Consider the following 22,169-nt stretch of genomic DNA (forward strand, 5'->3'; position numbering starts at 1 on the left):
AATGAGAATATCAAATGTTATCAACAAACTGTGTTTGTTTTTATGTGTACATGCACACACAGACTTGTGTAGTCGTGTCATTTCTTTTTTCTGATGTTTTATATTTCTGGACTCTCCCACTTTTCTTCTGGTATAATTTTTTTTGTTTACGTCAAGGATGCATGGCAGTGTGACCTTTAAAGTTAGCTGACCTTTTAGCCAAATGAAAGTCCAGCCATCAGAAACTAATTAGCCCTGCACTCTTACTTTAGTCGCCCAGTAGTGGGAGGAATTGATTCCTTCCTCCTCTGTATTGCACAATGTTTTTGTCCTTTTTTTGTTTTTGTTTGTTTGTTTGTTTTATTCAGCGTCTCTTTTTTCATGTTCATATTACTCTTTTTTTTTCTGGTCTAGTGCACTGTCTCTACCTTTCCTTTCCTTTCCTTTCCTTTCCTTTCCTTTCCTTGCATCACCTGCACCTCCAGCTCTCTTTCTGTGTCTTTCTTTCTCTGTTTTTTCACATCTCTGTGTGGATGCATTGCCAAAGTGGTGACTAAGTGTCTTGCTTGGGGCAACAGATCAAGGCTCCCAGTCAAATAGCTTTCTTAAGCAAAGTTCACACTGCACCGTTGCCTCTTTTTAGAATCAGTTGACTCGTTCTCCCCTTTGCTCAAAGCTCCCTCTACCTTCACTCCAACTCCAAAAAAAAGGTGTTGTGCTCGACTGTAGTGGAGCGGTGCAGTACAGCATACTGAACAGGCACTGCCTTGGAGGATGCTCATTTTATTCGTTTCCCCCTGCACAGGGACACAAGAAGTGAGATCAGAGTCACGACAAAGTGGCCCTGACGACTCGCTCTTGTCTCTGCACCAATAGGAGCCGCCGTCACAAATACACACAAGCACGTATGCACAAGCGGCGTCGGCTAGCTCCATCCTTTTCTGCCTTTCCTTCCAGCACATTGAAAAATGGAGGTGGGCAACTGATGCTGCTAAACAGCAGATCACCAAAGTTCTCCTGATTCCCTGCAGGGGCTCTCAGAGGTCAACACAACTAGAAAGTTTACACTTGAACCGCTAAGTCAACTGAAATGAGAAAACCGTTTAAACAGAATGGAGGGGAGAAGTGAAGAACACTACCACCTACACTCCTCGTTCATAAATAGATTCACCTCCTAGACTGGCAATGTGTTTGAGTTAGTTTAGCCCTAATCGAAACCATCGAGATCTGATTCATGTGGATGCTATGATATGCAAGCTATTATTGTAGCGAACTGTGGCTGCATACTGCGGAGCCCTGAGAGAAGAGAGGGGTTTTTATCAGCAGGGTTTACTGACAGAGAGGAAGGAGAGGATCAATAACTGGCCCTGTGGTCATCAGTTAACAAAGTAGTTTCCACTTAAAAGGAGTGTTTGGCTCTCTGGTTAAGGGCAGCCAGATGATGCTAGCGGTTGAAAAAGGAAACATATGATATGAAAGGGTGTGAGAATGAGAGGGGTGGATGATTCCTTTGTTAGTTGCATGCCTTGTTTAGGCTATTAAAGCTGAGAGATGCTGTTTGTTTGCCCAGGGGGCTTTTAGCTAACGTGGTGAGTCCAGCTATAATAAGATGGACTGACTGTTCGGTGTGTTTGTGTGTACATATGCGTGTGTGTGTGGACTGTACTATCAGCTGGCACTTCTATAACCAGAGTCAGCGTGTGTAGTAGAACTATATGTCCGGCTGGACAGTATGTTAAATTACAGCCATTATGAATCTTTTCCAAACTTGTCCGTCTTCCCGTGAGGTCTTTACACCTGCTGTACCTGATACACTGCTGTGTGCCTGTTGTAATTTACTGGAAATGTCTTTCACTACAAACAACACTGACAAAACTGTATCTAGTAATTCATTCATACCAATGTTCACGGGTAGATCAAATGAGATAAAATCAAATGTGCAGAAGTGTAAAATATAGTTATTATGATTTCCATATTTAAATTATTTTTTGAATATGTCAATTTTAAATCATATTCCCATTAATAATAATAATAATAATAATAATAATAATACTCTAAAACCCAAGTATAGTTTATTTTATGTGCCACAGAAAACTATGAGAATTTCGCTGGTACCCATGAAGACAATATAATAAATTATTACCAAAATAGAGAGAGATGGATTTTCAGCCAGTCAGTCTATTTATTTACAGCACTCTGCAAGCGTCTTGTGCCACCCCTCATTTCTTTATATTTTTTTTTCGAAGGAGCCAGACTTTCCTGTAATTTTTTAAAAATGGTCTTGAGCAGCAGTTCTCCAGGCTTTCTAGAGGCCTTTCAAAGTTTGTCTTTGTACATTTGTTGCTTTTTTATTCATTTTCAGTTTGGTCCTTATACCTGGCCTTTTTCAGAAGAAGATTTTTCTGTGTTTTTTTTTTGTTGTTGTTGTTGTGATGGCACTTAAGATTCAACTAGCAATCATTCATACATAAAACAACGCCTAACTCAAGGGATGAACAACATAACAGAATCGAACTTTATTAATCCCAGAGGAAATGATGTAGTCACAGTTGCTCCAAGACAGTAAGGCAAACAAGCTAAAGTAGAAATATTAAATAAAATGGTATATTATATAATACCTCTGTATATAAATAGCTCTAATATATAAATATCCCTGATTTATTATTAAAAGAAATATAAAATATAAAGTTGATTTTGAGGTGTCCCTGTTATCATACTGAATTATTTTCTAAGGGATCTGCAGATATTAAGGGCTAACAACCAGTTTTTAAATGGTTTAGGGATTTTGTTACTAGTAGAAGGGTTGCTGACAGGTAGGTAAGCTTAAGGAAAGGAAAGAGGAAGAGATGTTTGAGGTATGACAAGTTGAAAGTCAGTGGCAACAGGTCTTGCGGTGAAATGAATCCGAATTAGAAATTTTTGGTTCAAATTGTAGTCGGGAGTAAAACATGGTGAAGGCTGATGGTTTGGGGCGTCATTTTAGCCAGTGCTATTGGGGAGCTAGTCAGTATTGATGGAAGTACCATCAGGTTTTGAACCACCATGCAGTACTATCTGTTAAGTATTTTAGCATGACAGTGATCCCAAACACGCTGCCATTGCAGTAAAAGCATGCCTGGATAGAAACACACAACACAACTCTATCAGACATGGATTGGTCTCCTCAGTGCCCAGACCTCAGCGTTACTGAAGCAGTGTGAGATCGTGCTGACAGAGAACCACAGCCAAAGAAGAGGTTTGAATGACCTTCCAAAAATTGCAAAAAAGCTTACGTAAGAGAGTTCAGGCTATGTTGAAGAATAAAGGTGGTCTTACCAAATAATGTACAAGCTCTGTTTATGCATTACATGCATTTCCATGTATGTTTTCATGTTTCAGTTCGTTTTCTGCCCGGATTTTTCATTTTCCTGGCAAAATATAAAGAAACGAGGGATCGCTAAAGACCTTTGCGCAGTACTGTATTTATAGTTTATTTCAAATACATATCTCTGTTTAAATCTGCGTAGTTTCTGCTAAACAGCATAAACTGTTCAGTTTCAGGCATGGTCTCTGCAGGTGAATGCTGAACTTTGATGGTGTGCTTAAAACATAATGAGAAAGCCTCCATTGCAGTAATGTTTTTCATTATACCAAGCCTCATTAGGTTTAATTAAGATGTTATGTCAGCTCTTGCTTTTGTGTAACCAAAAAAACAGAGGTAACACATTGACTAGCTGACATTAAAATTTGTGTCAAATTCTCAGTGACCCCGATTAATTCATTCAGACTGACATGCTGTTTGAAAAGCCTCCAAAAACAGCGCACTTTCAACACTATTGTCTCGTGAAATCTGGGTCGTGCGTGTCTTTTATCAAGCTCTGATAGAAACATTTTTTCATTCGTGCAGCCATTCTTCAACATTTATGTAATTGTGGATTGGACACTAGCCTATAGCCTGCAGATGGTATTTTAGCCCCGAACCTGCACTTTCCCCATTACCTCAATCCACCACCAGATTGGGAGATCATATATTTTAATGAGACGTATAATAGCTCTTTAACCCATATCATTAGGGGAATATATACCTACCGTTTGCTCTTTTGGCAGTTAAACGAAAGGACTGTTTCCCTAATTACGCTGTGTGTAGGACAGGTCACAAGTTGGGTGTGTACCTGTCTGTGAGTGTGTCTGCGTTCAGGAATTATATGACCATTAAATATTCAACCACGGCCCCCCCGCTCCAGCCCCAACCCTCCCTCGACCCAGCATCCATTAACGCCTCATCACCATTTAACTAGCTCTGTTGTCAATCACCACAGGGCCTCGGTTGAAACAGAAAATGTCTGGATTTGGTTTCCTGTCTTACTTGTTCTACATATAGAAAAAAAGAGTGAATGAGAATAAACAGCCTTTCTAACTGAAGGATACCTCAGTCAAGGACAATCAATATAACCGAATCATTAAGGGTGAATATAATTTGTCTGTAATTTGTCTGATATAATATCTCTCTTTTTAGGTATGATTACATACCGTACTAAACAATTTGGCAGTCAGCTAAAATTTCAACTCTGCATGCAAACCTCTTCATGCAGCACTGGTGTGGGTGTCCATAATAAATGATGTGATCCCGTTTCTAATTGAAAATAATAACTAATCCATGGATAACAAGCTCTTGTATAATCCAAAGCCATATCCCTTCAGTTCTGGCCTATCTCGGCTGTAATAAAAGACAGGAAATGAGAGGCAAGTGAGAGTGGTGGCTTGGACATTGACGCTTAATGTAATCTGCCTTGAAATCAAATTATTTGACCTGGAAAGCCTAACAATACAAAACTCCTGCCAGGCTGCTGTTAAATATTTAGCACGTGCCTGTCATGAATACAAATGGCGCGCAAATTAGAATCTACAGGCGCGTGACCCCCATATCACACCCTCGGTGCATGGGGGGCTGCCTCTGCTTTAAATGTTTTAATTACCGGTGCCGCGGTGTGGTGTGGCGTGCCACGCTACCTCGCCGAGCAGCGTCACTTGAAGGACAAGCGGTGAAATTCAACTGCTGGTAAACACGAGTGATCTGGTGTCCGTGATCTTATCGTATTAACTAAAACATAAGGATCCGATAGGAGGAATTTTGCCAGGCTATAATTATAGTTCCTAGCATTCTCCCTCAGAGTAGACATCATACTTTATTTGTAATTTTTTTTTAACCTGTGTTCTTTCCACCGGCGATATGATCTACCCGAGGACTCGAGGGAGGCGCTGTATTGCTCTTGTGCACTTTGCACTGAAGGAAGATCCATCTCAGTGATTTTGATGTAAGAAAATCTGGTTTGTATCGATTTGGTATTGATCAGCGGAGTTAGCCTCATCTCCTGTCGTTACTTCAGATAAATGGCCTTATTTGTTGTGTTATTATGTTCAACACAATCATGCCAGGAACAGTCAGAGGAATATTGAACCGACACTTCATTGGCTTCATGGGCTCCATTTGTTCCAGGAATTAAAGGATGTTTTCTGCCAGTATAGCGCCAAATTGAAAGTGGAAAAAGAGAGCATATTGACAATCAATTACACCTTCACTTTAAAGGTCTTTTTCAAACACTGTCCTACAGAAGAATGTTCCACTTTTAATTTTTTTTTTTATCCTGCCTAAATAATGATTGATTTGGAGATGAATAGTGCTACAGTGCCTCACTCCAGCCATCTCTCTTTTATTTGCTCCTCTCTCCTCCCTATTCATTCAGGTTTGTGGTTCCCCCCACGTTGAAATGATTAGTTATGCAAGGCTTGTAAGCACTGAATCAGAGTTATGGTCCCCGGGGAAATAAATTTGGCAGAAAATCAGTGTGAGAAGATTTAATTATCACGAAGAGACCTTTTTTCCTTGCCTTGGCCCACTGAAGCCCAAACCCGTCCCCTCTTTCTCTCTTTCTTTCTCTCGTTCTACTCTGAGCTCCACACTCTGCAGCCAAAAAAGCCCTGGCGTGCAGCAAGCAAGCCAGCCCTCTCCTTGCCTTCCTTCTCCTCCCAATTTGTTTCATTACATGGTGATAAGCCAAGCAATTACTGCTTTATTGATTTTTCATCACTGCAAATTTAAAGTTTATTTTTTTTTCCCCCCTCCCCCCCCTTCCACCTCCATCTACCTCTGGCTCCCCCATTTTTCGCTGAGCAGTGGCTCAGGAAGGTGATTAGGTGACCCACCTGTCCTAAGCGCTGCTGGTCGCCGCAGAGGTGTGGAGGTGAATACCGAATTCTGCTAACCCCATTTGACCCCTTGTTGTCCCAGGGTAATCGGATGCTGGTGTCGCCCAGTGTGGCTGTTAAATCGCAGCTATGGAGCCTACAACCTAATCATTTCTATAAGGATATCTGTGGAATGACATGTTTGACTCGATAGCGGCCGGGCTGTCTCTGCCGTAGGCTAGATTACGACAGAAATTGACCATGCAGGCTTCCATCCTCTGTTCATTCAGGTCAGGCAGACAGATGATTGACAGCACCCTGCTGCCCTCCGTGATTGGTAATCGTTTCTCAGGTCACCCTTATCAATTAACCCGCTGCCAGTAAACCAATGTACGTTCAGCAACTTTGCATTGAGTCCCAGGCTTGATATTTATTCCAGATTTCCTCTCCTTTCCATTTAGATTAATGACAGCTTTGAGAAAATTTGTTGAGAATTAAGACACTTAATGTGGACTTCTTTCTTGATTAAATTAAAATTAAAAACTGGCGTAACACTCACATATTTAATCAGGATCCTGCAAATGATTTTGGTGATTAAAAGTAATTTTACACAGGTTGATTAAAAAATGAGGAGTGATATGAACATTTTGGCCCAGGTATAAGAACACTGGGTTAGCATTACACCAGCAGTTTGACCCCATAACTAATAACATTCCTAGTATGTGAAAACGACTTCTCAGCACACACACATACACACACGCACACACACGTACAAGTGTATGTCTGGACATGATCACACACAGTCTAACAGGGTGGTAAGGGTGCTGTGATTAGACACACCCTACAGGTCAAAATGCTGGCATCCTGGGTGGCTGTGGACATTTGGTGGCTCCTGCAAGGTTTGTCATTGACATCAGAGGTCACTTAAGTGTGCGTGTTTGTTCTGTTTAGGGAAGCTGTAATATGTGGCTGTGGTTGTCTCGTTTTATAAATGTAGTGTGAGCAATTGTGCTTTTGAAATACCTGGAATGAAGTCGTGGCAGTCCGGTGGGTGTGAGTGATGGGTGTTTTTAGGGCGAGCATATATTTGTCTGCAAAGAAAGCAACATAGTCAGAAAAATAGTGATGTAATAATTAGAGATGGCACGATACCACTTTTTTATGTCCGATACCGATACCGATATCATAAATTTGGATATCTGCCGATACTGATATGAATCCGATATAGTGTTTTTTTAATCAACAAAACTGTTTTTTAAAATATCTTGCGGCATTTTGTATAAGTTCATACTCAAGTTTAAAACAACAACTACACTAAAGCTATTCTGTTATACCTGTATGCAAAAAAAAATATTTCATAGTTCAGCAATACTGATCAATCTAATAAACTTAAACCTACACCATCCTCCCTATTCTGGTATTTTAAAGAGTACTTAGCATAAATATTAAGCAACCTAACTAATAGGGTTCCAACTCCCAGCAACAACAAAAATAAATAAATAAAAAATAGGGAACCACCCCTCACGCTCCACCTCATGATGCTTAATCGACGTAATCAACCTTAATTTGATGCAGTGTGAAAAAAAATGCACAGAAATCAATTATTTTTCAAGAAATATTAAATAGATTCAACAACTTTCTTCAACAAAATTGCAGACTGCACAGATGGTACCTTCCCAAAGGAAAAAGTACTATAGCTTACTAGAGTATATTAGACTTAATAGTTACTATATACAGTAATTGACTTCTATTCATTTTACATCAAATTAAAACTTTGGGTGTCAGATAATTATTTATTAAAAGCTAGACATTTTAAATGAGAATAAGAAAGAAAAGTATGTCTTTGTGCCCCCTTTTCCCTGTTAATGCCCTGTCGGCCCCCCTGGCTAAACTTTGCTAGATCCGCCCCTGCTCAGTTACCAGCGTCAGCTACATAGAAAAAGATCCTGGTGTAGAAAGAAATATTAAATACATTCTAACAACAGCTTATCAAGCTTAAACGTGCTGCTGTTGTTCAGCCGCTGGTTTCCTCTTTCTGGTGCAAAGTGGGCCAAAAACAAACAAGAGAGACGGACTCGCAACAGAAAAGCCGATCAACTGATCATTAAGCAGTTTCATGATTGAAGTAGCAGCAAGAAGAGGCAGTCGCTTGTTAAGCTTAACGCAGGAATGCTTTACAAACATTCAGAGATGGACTCACACACTTGCTTTACTTCTCTCGGGGATAACTTTGTCGGAGATGAAATGCCGGGTTGCTAGCGAAGCTCCAAATGCTATCCAGACCACCGACAGGTCCCGCATGCCACAGCCGCTCTATCACGTGATGCATACTGCTCCGACCGGCTAACGTTCTGAGGTGAGTTACGGCGTGTTGCAAGTTTTGTGAGGTGCTTTCGTGATATTTAATGGATCGGATTACATTTTTTATTTTTCTCCGATATCCGATCCAGTAATTTAGGTCGGTATCGGACCGATACCGATACGTAATATCGGATCGGTCCATCTCTAGTAATAATACACTGATGAATAAACTTGATAAAACTTTCAATACTACAGTCGCCATCTTGGTTTAAAACAATAAAAAAGAACAGTTGTGATGAGGAGAGACGGGTCTTACTATGAAAATTGTTTGCTTATTGGCTAGGAGCTTGTCAGTTATAAGTCGTTAATTAATGAGCATACCACAAGTAATTCTCCATTTTGAAACATAGTTTCAATTTTTTTAATTAAAACAGTATCGACCCACAAACTCATGAGCAGTGAAAGCCTGGATGTGATGAGGAGGGGCAGGTCTGACTGTCAAACTGAATGACTGTCAAGCAACTTGTGATTGACAAGTCATTAGTCAATGACACTTGTGTGGTTTCATGCACTGATAATCTACCAGTTTGAAACATAGTATGTCCAAGATTTTCAAAATAGACTTTCAAAAATTTTATATTCAGCGTAACCTACAATAATGTTCAGATGCCTCTGAACTCTGAGGTTGGAAGTAAGGAGTGATGCCATTCCCGAAAAAGAAAAAAAGAGGGAAAACGGGATTTATTTTGGTGATTAAGCAGCCATTCAGGTATCACAGGAAATACAGCATAATACTTGTTTTGGTGTGCATGCAAACACATTCACTGATAGAGATTGATCAGTGCTTAATTTGTGAGTTACAAATACACAACAGTGGCAGGAAGCATAAGTTTTACAGTTTTACTGCTGTTTACGAACACTGTCGCCATATTGGACTGTTAACTCAGCGGTTGCTGGGGAGGTTGCAGCTGCTAGTGAGGGGAGAGGCTCTGTTTGTAATTCAGGAGTCATTTTTAATATTGATCAGTTTCTGTCTTTCTTTTATTTATTTCCGAGTTGAGGGGGCTTTCCAGATTCAAATTCCGTGTGTTAACTTGGAAATTCCCACTTATTCAGGAACACACCATCAATGACTGAGATCATAAACTCAGCTGGAGAGTGTTTATAGAGGTCAAGGCTGAAAGGTTTTTGTCCCCCCCCCCACACACACACACACATACAGAGATTTCTCTATGATAGCAAATCTTTTTGTAACCACAGCTAGCGCCATCTGGTGTTCTTCAGATAGAATGCAGGGTTAAGGCGCTTTGCATCGATCTGCATCCATGTTCGTACTGTCTGTAGCTGCTGGGAGACTTTTCTCAGCTTCAGTCTGGGACTTGAAGAGAAACACAAATAGTTTAGGCCCAGGTAATTGTGTTCTCCTTTTAAATTAACATTACATACATAAGCTTTGCTACCTAGCTCCTACATTATTTGTTGTCATTGTATTATTAGCCATAGCTGCTACCTTAACTGAGCAGAAAGCTAATGTGGCTATCAGGCAGTCGCCGGCCAGGTCAACATTTATGTTTAATACTTTAATGAAACAGTTGAAACAGGAGCTTTACTGACCTCTTGAAATTCCAATTTTTAACAGTTTTTTTCATAATTTTTTGACAAGCCCTTTAGTTGCCATTGGCTATAATCAATCATGCACCAGGACGGTTTTTGGAACATATTATTATTATCATTATTATTATTATTATTATTATTGGTCTTTAAGACTATGAGAAAAACACGGTGGCGTGGTTTCGTGATAGTCTTGCTCCTGTAGCTTATTTAGCGACATTTTTCCCCATTAGCATCAGGACAGCTTTAGACTGGTGAGACATGGGAATTGTCTCTCTAACCCCTTACTCACACTATATAGCTGACAGGAATTAAACATTTTAGGATTGACTTAATCAGGACAACAGACCGCTTTTGTGTCTGTCTATTGCCAGTTTCGTGGGGTTTACAGTGTATCCAGCGGATATCTACACAACAGATAACTGCTGTCTGTGCCAAGACTTGTTGCACAGTGTGTGTCTAAATGTCTGAATATAAATGTAGATAAATTTAAAAAGCTAAGAGACCATTTGCTTGCATGTTCCTAAATCCCACTGAGACACGAATTGGTAAATACTACTCGGACTACAAAGAGAAATGAGAAAGCTTTCAGTCAAATTAAAATTGGTCATATGCAGGTATCTGTTTATAGAAATCTCGAATTGACTAGACACTAGAGTCAGAAATCTATTCATGCATTTCCTTCCTTTAATTTAGATAATTAGAGTCATATACAGCGAGGGGTTTGGGATGTACTTCGAAATGAAAATGTCACTTTTGTTTAGTTATTTTGCATGATTCCCTCCAATAATCTGGAATAAAGGAGAGTAATGTTCTTCACAGTGCCAAGGTTATTAGTCTACAACTGAGGTCAAGAGAGGAGGAGGTAGGAGGACATTTGCCTAATTAATTGCTACTCAGACACACTCACACACATACACACACTGCCATGACCTTTACTAATATAGTTTGTAGCAGACCACACAAACAGGACCCTGAGAGACACACACACACACACACACACACACACACACACACTCACAGAGCTATAGCCAGCAGACTCAAAGGGAGACTCCATTACAACTCAACTAAGGGAAAAGAGCTGCTTGCTTGATGGCTACATGTCAAGAACACTGTAGGTCACGTGTGTGTGTGTGTGTGTGTGTGTGTGTGTGTGTGTGTGTGTGTGTGTGTGTGTGTGTGTGTGTGTGTGTGTGTGTGTGTGTGGGTGGGCATGTGGTCATGTACCAGTGTTTGAGTCTGTTTCCAGGATTCTGATTACATCACTTTCATTTTAAAGACCTTGCTCCAATTAAGTAATTAGTTGCTTGGTGTTTCTGTAATTATAGAGTTGTTCATAAAAGAGCTGCTGACCAGCCTGGGATTGAAAAATGGAGAGCGCTGCACTTTTTTTCGACACACACACACATGCACACACACATTCTAGTTTAAAATCAAGTTAATGCAGTCAAATCCTTGTTATTTCTGGTAAAGGGCAGGGCTGGACTCTGTATTTCTAATCACACTAAAACAGCACTGTGCTTAATAAAGCGCTTGAGACTCACAGATGGATTGGCAATTATTCTACTCCCGGTTACTGAAAAGTACGAAATGAAAAACATTTGAAATATATTTAAAGTATACAGGCCTTCATCTCTCTCTCTAAATATATATATATATATTTGTAATTATATTTACATGTCTATCTCCTGTTCTGTATTCAGTAGAGATACAGTATTTGTTGAATGCATTTTCATCTGAGTATGGTCTTAAATTCATTTTTCCTCACTAACTACATCGCCAAGTTTCTTGGGAAATCCTTTTGTACACTATACTGACAATATCCCTAAAATAGCAAAGTCCATACAAGCAGCACAGCCCTGTTCTATGCTAAACTATGCTCTATGCTCCAGTCCTGTGATAAACTGGAATGCCACCAATCCCCCCCATATGGGACTGACAGCAGAGAAAGTGGCAGTGATCTTGAAGATTTCACCAGTCAGCCTGTGAAAGCTTCACTATTTAATGAGATTCTGTGATGCTGCCCAGACTCAGAACATCGACTAACACTCACACTATTTTTTTTCCCCCTCACTAACACGCACACTCACAACAAGAGAAAAGCACTCACCTGGTTTTAGTTATTGCACTTTGTTTGTACCAGCATTGCATAGTCAAGTCAGCAGGAACCTGCAGGACTTGATTAGGTATTTCAGATAAATAGCTAACATATTAGCACACTTTTTAAAAATCTGTCTTACAAAATAAAAGTTACAACCCTGAGAGGGAAAGGTGTAATGTCAACAAAAAAAAAACATTCTCCTCTAGTTTTCTGATTAAAGTTTAATTGCCAGATTAAATTTAAGTATTTTATGATTGAGATGTTAGATGTTTTTCATTAATATTATAATTCTCAGAAAAATTGTTAATGGGTGGGCATTAATTTAACACCTTTCTACTTTTCTCAAAGCGTTTTTTTTTTTTTTTTAGTTATGATAGTGTTTTGAATGATACTGGGATTGCATGACATACATGTACAAACACTGAATAACCAGTTTGATATTAGCACAAATATATAATCAGCCAATCACATGGCAGGAACTTGATGCATATAGGCATGTAGACATGGCCAAGATTACCTGCTGAAGTTCAAACGAGCATCAGAGTGAGGAAGAGAGGTGATTTAAGTGACTGTGAATGTGGCATGGTTGTTGGCATCAAAGCTGGTCTGAGTATTTCAGAAACCTCCAATCTTCTGGGACTTTTTATGCACAACCATCTCTAAGGTTTACACAGGGCGGTCTGTAAAAGACAAAATATCTAGTCAGCAGCAGTTCTCTGTGAGAAAATGCACCAATAACTCATATCGTTACAAGCGAGGTCTGTAAGAGAGCATCTCTGAATGCACAACGTATTGAACCTGGACGCAGATGCGCTACAGCAGCAGAGGACTATGCTGGGTGCCGCTCCTGTCAGAGAAGATCAAACTAAAACTCCAGTTGTTTGTTGTTTGGCAAAAATGATAATTGTTGCCTGATCTGATGAGTTTGTTGGATGGTAGGGTCAGAATTTGGTGTAAACAACAGAAGCGTCGTGGAGCCATCCTACCTTGTATCCACAATGGTGGTGTAGTGGTGTGGAGGCAGCTCTGAAGGCAAAATCACATACACACATAAAAACAAACATTGTGTAGGTTTTTATGAGCGTTCACTTAATTCTAGAATCAAACAGGTAGATGCAGCATCATTCCTTATAATTAAAGTCAATGCGCATCGCAGCATGATTGATGCATGGACAGAAACATAGACTGTAATCTGTCTGTTTCGTTATAGGCAGAGGCCACCAAAAGAGGCTAAGCACATAAAATTAATCGTAGCAGCAGGATTATACAGTACATTATATAGACAGCCGGGTCAGTTGAGGAAAGGAAGTTAAAAGGATAGATGAGCAGAATGGGGGTTGAATGGCAGAGGAGAGATGGGTGAGTATAGAGGGAGGAATGGAGATGTGGAAGGAGATAGCCAAGCGTGGCGCGTGGCTGCCATGTCATCCTGTCATTAGCAGGTTGTTTGGGTCTTTAATTCATCATTCAGACCTTTATTGACTGGAGAGTGGGAGATCACTATCAGCAGGAGACGCTACAAAGTGTGTGTGTGTGTGTGAGAAAGAGAGACACTCAGTCACCAGCTGCTCTTCATTTCCTCGTGCCAAATAGATATCACATAAGATCATATAAACATATCACATGTAATGCCAAGGTCAAATTTTATTCGATGCTGTTTGATCCAAAGAAAACAATCATATATGGTTTGCTAAGTTTCACCTTAGTGTTTCTATCAGGGTGGTTTTAGTCAGACAGCTGAGTATTAGTGATGTGTGACAGGCTCTTGATGACTGTGACAGGAGCTGACAGGACAGAAAACTCCAGAGACCGGTCAACACTGATAACAAGTTGAGCACCGCAGGGGATCACTTGGCCTGTGTTTGTACTGTGGTGGATGGCGCATTGTTGGAGGACATGGGTTTATAAAGACGTGGCTTTTTTTGAAAGGGGGTGGTGGGGGGTAACATATGAGTGACTGCATTTTGTGTGTGTGGTCTCATGGGAAACCACATTAGACTAGCTTAGCCACCTGCTCTGTCAGTGGACATCTCCCTGCTCACTTACAAACTCATATATACATATACGCACACACCCCCAGGGACAGACTCGGGACATCTGGCTCAGAGTGTCACAATTTTCCTTTTTTTTTTTTTTTTAACCTGTTGACCCCAGGCCGCCACAGGCATCAGACAGGCATCAGCATCACATTTTGTCATTGTTGTAACGCCACATTTGGTGGTCTGCTGCCTTATAATCAACAAATTCACACAAAGGATGTTGCTGATCTATTTTTGTCATTTCTCATTATCCTCATTTCCACGCTTTCTCGCTTTCAGTATGTCTCTTCATTTCTCTTATTCTGTCTTTCTTTTCTGTCCTCCTCACTCATAGAGTTCTCTCTTTTTTTTTTTTTGGTGCCTTAAGCTGCAGGGTATTAGTTATGCAAATATTGACGTGCAGCTTTGGCCTGCTAGCTATCAATTGAAATCAGCAAATCGATGGGTCTAATAGCTGCTCATTAGCCACTTGATACATTTCCAGGGCTAACATAAGAACCTGTCAGTGTTCTGTAATCGATACAGTCTAAAAGTATTACCCAACCAAGGCCCACACAGGACACCTTTTTTTAATAACCTAAGCTGCTTGTTTTGCTTTCAATCCGTAAGTAAAACAATAGGTCTGAGTCTGTGCTTCTGGTCCCGAGCAGGACAGGACAAAATATCTCATTAGCAGCAACACCAATATCCACATCCGCAAAGCAAAACGTCTTCCAGACAGTCAATTTGTGCCGACAATTTTAATAAGTAACCTTTTGGTTATTTATTTTTTTTCCTGTTGTTGTTATTTAGTCCAATTCCCAGTTATGCATCGGAGCAGCCTGTTGTTTGGGCCCGGAGAATCATACAGTAAAGACTTTGATGCAGCCAGGATGCTGCTGCTGAGAACAGGGCCAGACCGGAGCCCCTCTATCGCCCCCAGCACACAGCCCTGCTAAGCTTAACTCAGCTGTTTGATGCCAAGCTCGGCGAGTGTGTGCCTGTGTGCGTGCGATCATGTGTGAGTTTGCTCAGCTCAGGGGTTACATAAACAAGAGCAGTTAGCCTACAGGTAAGACCCACAGGAGACCAGCCGAGAGAGAGAGAGATGCAGCGGCAGTCTCTTACCTTGGCATTCCCTGGGTGTTGTCGCCATTGCTGGAGCTGGATATTTACTAATGATGGGTGAGATGGAAAATTACTTTAAGGAGATAGTAAACAAAGTTGCTGTGTACACACACACACACACACACACTGTCTGGATGTCCTCATACACGTGTGAGTGTGGTGCGTTAATACAGTTAAGCTGGCGGAGGCAAGCATCCGTGCATGCGTTTTTGTGCATCCCCAAATGTATCTGGGGCTGCTGAAAAGAGATGGGGAGAATGTGGGCGGATGGGGGATTGGAGGCGGAGGCTGGCAGCTGGGCATTTGGCCGCTGGTGCAGAGCTAGAGAAAGAGCGAGGAAGGGGATGATGGTGGGGGAGGGAGGGGGGGGGTGCAGCGGAGATAAATCATTAGAGAGCAGGTTATTGGAAATGCAGGGAGATAAAAGAGTGAAGAAGCCAGTAATTGCCTTAAAGATCAGACTACAAAGCATTACTTTGGATTTTACAAGGCCAGCCAGCAACAAAAGAGCAGTAATTTATGAGCTCAGTGTAAAAGAATAGCATAATTACATTAAAAATTAATGCTAATGAGGGCTAAAATGGGGAAGGTGGTTATTATGAAAGTTTGTATTCATCTTCCCTGGGTTGAATGATGGCTAGTGGCTTGATTAATGGCTTAATTTCTATCAATTAGCAGGCAAAAAAATCTCCACCGAGACAGGCCTAAATTGAGCATTGAATTACACATCTTTAGTGCGGTGCAGGGGGGCAGAGGAGAGAGAGGCGCATTATTGAAACCTGGGACACTGAGAGATGCTGTGATGTGCAAGCACGTTTACGTGCACATCTGAAAGTCGGGCATGGGATGCAAAAGTTGGATAAATGTTCATTCAGACGTCTTGTAGGGATTTGAGAAATAACTGTTGTGTCAAAAAATAAACCGGGATAAAATTTACTTTGTGTCAATTTGAATCTTTTTTTTTTTTTTTTTGAAATGCTTTATTTTTTGATTAAATATTAAAAATTATAATCGACTTTTTTTTTTTCTGGCAGATCACAAATACATGTATTGCTCGTCTCACATTATACTACCCATCATAAACACAGGAGCTCGGTTGGCCTATTGATTTTAATAAAATCATTAACCGCCTTTAATTTCCCTGCCTTATTATTCCAAAGATTTGCCGCACTTTACAACAATGCAATTAAACAAGCATTTTGTTTTCCTTTTTATTTATTTATTTACAAAACAAGTGCTATGGTGCTTTGGCAGACACGCTAGGTCAGTCAGTTACTGGAATTAATCAGCAGCAGTAATATATTCAGCTCCACTGTTCCTGATTGACAAACAGCAGACCGAAGTCAAGTATACAAAGACAATGCTGCCATAGCCCAGGGCTTCGACTCTCATGTGGGCATGTGTTGTTGAAGAGTCCCCTCTTCTGGCAGTGAGGCGCAACTGCTGCTTAGCGCTCTCGTCTTCAAGGCTGAAGGAGATGAGCGGAAATCTGTTTCCATTTGCTGGTTTGATTTTCTCTCCCCGTCTTTGGGTCTTAATCAATGAAGTGGACAAACAGCTATTTAGAGCGAACAATAGCCTATTGATTCTGAGCCACTCATCAGCACTGCTGTCTATCTAACTAATTTCAGTAATGAGACGGTAAGTTAGTTTTCTGACTCCTAAGAGCGCCCACACACACACACACACACTCGTGTGGATGTAATCATGCAAGGACACAAACGCATGCTGACATACATTGGTTTGTCACTATCCATTATTCAAATCTGCAGATGCATGAGAAAAGTTTATTGACTGATTTTTATTTCATTTCCTCGGTCAAAGTAATGGTTGGAGTGCATTTGAGAATCCAGACAGATGCCACCGAGAGATAAAGAAATAACTTAATTTAAAGCAGTGCATACTGCGCATTTAATTGTGTCTACTTTTGTTCCTTCTCCTTCCCGTCTCATTTTCTGCATCTGCTTTCTCTCTATCTGCTTTCACTTCATCCTCCTCTCATCGCTGACAGAGACGCGTTCCTAATGCGGTGACAATCGAGTCGACCTGTTAAATTAATTTGCCAGATAATGTGTCAATATTAAATATCAACTTTGACCTCTCCGAGCTGCAGAGTGCGCTCACCCAGCTAGAGTATTGATTTTTGTCTGCCTCTGAGCTTGCTAGGCCCGCACTCAAAGTCCATTATTTTGGATTTTCTCATGAAATACATATCTTTTCCCGCTGACATCTGACAAACAGCATATGGAAGTCATTTTATCTACCAATAATGTGTTTGTCAAAAAGTCTGAGCTCTTAATGGATTCCTGCAGCGCGCACGGACAGCCCAGCAACAGACGGGCCTGACAAGGAGATGCTAGCAGATATGGAGTGTGTGTATGTGTGCGGATACATGTCAGTGTAGCTGTTTGTGTGGTGATTGTTTATATAGGGCATTCATGCTCAAAGGACAATAGAGATGGGGTAATTAAAAAAAAAAAGCGAATTAATGTGCTGAATTAATTGTCGGCCAGTCACAGGCATTAGTTTTCATGCGAGCGCGCGGATGCTCGTGCAGCGAGCTGTGGTGTGATAGTGGTGTGAAGGACAGGCCACAGTCTTGAAGAGGATATTGGGCCAGTGTTCAGACTTCATCTAGCAGCCCAGTCAAGGTAATGACTATTTTTGGAGCTGCTGTGCAGTGCGTCTACGCTCGCATCTTCCCGCACAGGATGACAAGCTGATAGTCTGTCATATAGGAAGGCTTAATTCCACTTGTCACTCACTTGTCCAATTCTGGACTGCATTAAAATCAAAACCGAGTTTGTTTGAGTGCTATTATGAACTTTAATAGGGTGTGTGTGTGCGCACGTGTATGCGCCTGTGTATGTATGTGTATGTGTTTGATAGCGTGTGATGCTTTGCTGTGAAAGCTGGAACAAATATTCATTTATTCATTAAACACCAGGGCCATGAATATCTGTTGTGACACCCTTTCTGTAGCTGCTAATGGATTGAATTAATTCCCGCTATTAGCTCCAAATGCACAAAGTGAGAGTGTGTGTGAGCGAGTGTGTAGTATGGACAGATTTATGCAAGCCACAAGTGTAAGTATGTAAGTTTGCGAACACCTATGCATGCCGAAGCACTTGTATCCCGTTCTGTGTGTGTGTGTGTTCACATTTGTGTACTTCTTTTCACGACACAGCCTACATCAGTGCTGCAGAGAAACATGGATGTCTGCTGGATTGACAGATAGAGAGATGGGAGAGTGCAGGAGAGGACGGATGGATGGGGGAGAGAGGGATGAATATTGACTGATCAGTAGAAAGATTGACAGGCAGAGAATAATAGCGGCATTCAGACTTTCTCTTTTTTTTTTCTTCTTCTTCTTTTTTTTCCCGTCGCTAACTTTCCCGGCACACCTATTTTTGCCCTCCTACGCTACAAAGACTGCTCTCGAATTCTTGAAATGATTTTATTATCTGATATGCAGAATCCTGGTGTGTTTATATCCAAGAGTAATTTATTGAAACCCTTTGTGTCTCTTTGTTTGATTGGACAAGCCCGAGCAAAATACTTTCTGATGCATGAAAACTGTATGAAACCTAATCACATTTAGTCTCCATAATGAAATTCCATTGCAATGAGTTTGTGTTCATATTTTTGATTATTTTAGAATGCATTATCTGAGTGTAATTCACTGTCTGGCTATTATCCTGTTAGTATTTTTTTTTCCCCTGCTGGCTTTTGTAGGAACTCTTTGCCCTTGGCTAAGCCAAGGCTCCTTTTTTCATGGAGGCCAAGATTAAAATAGGGGAATATCAGATATTTGATATTGTATGTGTCAAAGGGCATTATAAAGAGCCATAGCCCAATCCACATGAAATCTGGTGCCTTTCAGAACATGACAAGGATTGGCTGACACACACGTGTGTGTCTGTGTACATGTGTGTGCGTGCTTTTGTTCATATCTTCTGTGTTACATGTGTTTCAGAGGGAACTTCTCTGGAGGAGCAAGTGCGAAGGATAAAGGACATTGAGGCCATCGAGAGTGATTCTTTTGTTCCTCAGGCTTTCAAATCATCCAGGGATGAAATAAAGGTGCGTTCTGTCTGTCTTTCTCTCCCTGCCCCTCACTGTCTCTAGCTTTTCACTCCATCTCTTATTGAATTTCCCTCTCTGCAATGCTGTGCCGTCTGTCCAGAGACAGCCCAGACCAAATCAAACATTCCCATTCAGCGCTGTTTGTTCCGACCTGAGACGGTTTCATCAGACGCTCCACTGTTCCGCCGCCTCCAAAGCGGCAGCACCCACACAAAAGCCACAGCAGGCAACAGCCATCCTCTGTCTCCCTCTCTGTTTCTTTCTCCCCCCTCTGGTTGTGCAGATGCAGACAAAACACAGAAGTCATTATTGAAATGTTCGTGTCTCCAAAGGAGCAGGAATTCGATTTGTTGGGGCTCATGGCTCTTTTGAAAAGATAGGCGACAACATGTGACAGCAAGCCTGCACAGACTTTTGTGACATAGCTTGGTGAGTCTGACAAAGGTCAAGACCCGTGTGGTTGCAATTTGAAATGGACTGAGCCAGCGTGCTCTGGCACCAGCAGGCTGCACAGGTTGCACATGCAAAGTATGCTTTCTGTTTAGAACGCCTTTCACATAAATTTACCAGGATCAATTTTAAAAGATGAACTACAATATTTTATTTTATTTAAATTGATAAAGAAAATGTTTCTTTAATGAGTTGCGTTTTTAAGAACACTCAGGTTTTAGTTGTATTTTAGTTCAAGTTTAAACCAGCTCTTCTTTTGGGGCAATTTTGAGTCAAGTATTACTGATAGATCTTAATAATTCATATTATTTATGTGTATTTTGGCTATATATATATACTGTTCTTTTAAATACACAGATAATTGACCCATTTAAACTATGTTGTCCCAAAATCTCCAAATATGTTTGCCCATAATTGAAATGTATTTCGGCATATCTTCGCTCCCTCTTGTGAAGTGGATTTGGTATTTATAGTAGTGTATCTGTGAGTGGAGTTTATTAATGGTATATAATTAACTGTTAATGAGGAGAACCCAGTGAAACCTTAAACATCTGGTCCCGTAGCTCATAAGAAATATTTCTCCCCTTTTAAGCAAGTTTCATTGAGTAAAAAATGTGAATTCAGCATATTGTTCCCGGGAAAATATAATGACTGCTTTTACTATCAGATATTTGGCACAGCATGGTGCTTATTAATCGGCATGTTTTAGATCTCGCTTGGATTTGTTTATCCTGCCAAATTATTGTGAAATGGATCTTTCCAGCTGAGTAATCCTTTGCTCTGAGACTGGTATTAGAAGTGTTTGAAACATGAATGGACTTTGCAACGCAAACATTTTGACATGTCATCTTAACAACAAGGACAATAGCTTTAAGTAAATGGATAGTCACATTTCCTTCTATCAGCTTTGACTGTACAGATGAAAATCTAGTAGAGAGCCTTCGTCCTAATACGTGTACGTTACGTGTCTGTAACTGCAACAACATTAACAACATGCGTGTGTTGTTGCTGTTTGACCGGCCAGGCTCACCTGTCACAAAGCTGTGTTTTAATATTTTTATATTTCCAGATTTTAAACTTCAGTAATCACCAGCGCAAAAAGAGCTTAATAGACCTATGTGGACTTGTCTTTCTGCTTATTTGATGCCTCACACAAGACACAAGCTGGCTGACATCCTCGGATGAATATATAAGATATCACACTGCCTTATTACATGCACAGATAAATGTATTGCATTCAGGATACAAGCTGATGCTTATCAGTACTCTGCTTTCCTCAGATATACTGCATTAGGCCAGGGTTTCACTGCCATCTGCTGGAGAAGTGACATATTGCATTTAATGATTGTTTTCTATCACACAATTGTGCATATATAGTCTGTACATGTTCTGTATATTCAAATCTATATAGTGTTTTTTTTTACATTGTTTGTAGGAATCCTGAAACTGCAGTTGTGAAAGTTTTTGTTTTAGTCCTCTGGACCTTTCTGGAACTTTTGTAATTCATTGAACTTTTTTTTTGTACACTCAGGCAAGTCTCTGTGCTCATTTTAAATTTTGTATGTGCGCTTTTGTGTATTCCTGTGAGTACAGACTGAGCTGCCTGAGGTGAAGCAGGAGCCAGAGAGGGCATATTCGCAGGACGTCACACTTCCCACATCAATAGTATACAGCGACACTGACACGCTTGCTCATCCAAGTGTAAGTTCTCACCAGGCAAACCCTTCTGCTGTTTTCCTCTGCTACAGTATGACCCACAAGCTGTCGTTCTTCTCCATAAAAGCCAACTTTTTAACAGCCTCCGAGCCAGTGAGGAGTTTCTAATCCTGAGGCATCGCTGAAGTTGATCTTGTCATTTGTGTCGCTTGAATTTATCGATTTGTGGACAAACTTTGTAAAGTTTTTATGTTAAAAATGCTGCTGCTGTCATCACCACTAGATACACCACTCCTGCATATAGCAAGCAGGACACTGTGCTACAGCAGTTTAGTGCCGCCTTACATCACCACCTCCTCCTCTTCTGCCGACCAACGATGAAAAACGAGAAGGAAAACTTTAAACTCCAATAACGCTCCCTGGGGCTTCCCAGTCATCTATCTCCACTGGGGAAACTAAGTTATGTTCTGATGTATGCAGATAACCCCCGTCACACACACACACACCATCTTACATACACACACAGTGCCCCCCAGCCAAATCCGCACACATACACACCCTTAGACAGGCTGATGTATGGTAGCAATATGCCCCAGGCGGGCCCCAGCCCCTGCTCCAGCTCCAGCTCTACTTCCAATTAGAACAGATGAGTCCCATTAGCCCAGCTCAGATAC

At 40.8% G+C, this 22,169-nt stretch overlaps 1 protein-coding gene across 2 annotated transcripts in view; it reads left to right on the forward strand.

Annotated features, from left to right (window-relative positions):
- Window positions 1-22,169, forward strand: part of rsrc1 (arginine/serine-rich coiled-coil 1) — a 120,137-nt gene that overhangs the window by 95,199 nt on the left and 2,769 nt on the right. For both annotated transcript variants that reach the window (XM_082502807.1, XM_082502808.1), the window contains exons 8-9: window positions 19,280-19,386; window positions 21,433-21,540. In XM_082502807.1, coding sequence (XP_082358933.1) covers window positions 19,280-19,386; window positions 21,433-21,540 — 215 coding nt within the window. The remainder of the gene's footprint in view (window positions 1-19,279; window positions 19,387-21,432; window positions 21,541-22,169) is intronic.

The sequence above is a fragment of the Aulonocara stuartgranti genome (genome assembly GCF_965226115.1).
Source record: "Aulonocara stuartgranti genome assembly, chromosome: 14".
In the NCBI taxonomy this organism is placed as follows: domain Eukaryota; kingdom Metazoa; phylum Chordata; class Actinopteri; order Cichliformes; family Cichlidae; genus Aulonocara; species Aulonocara stuartgranti.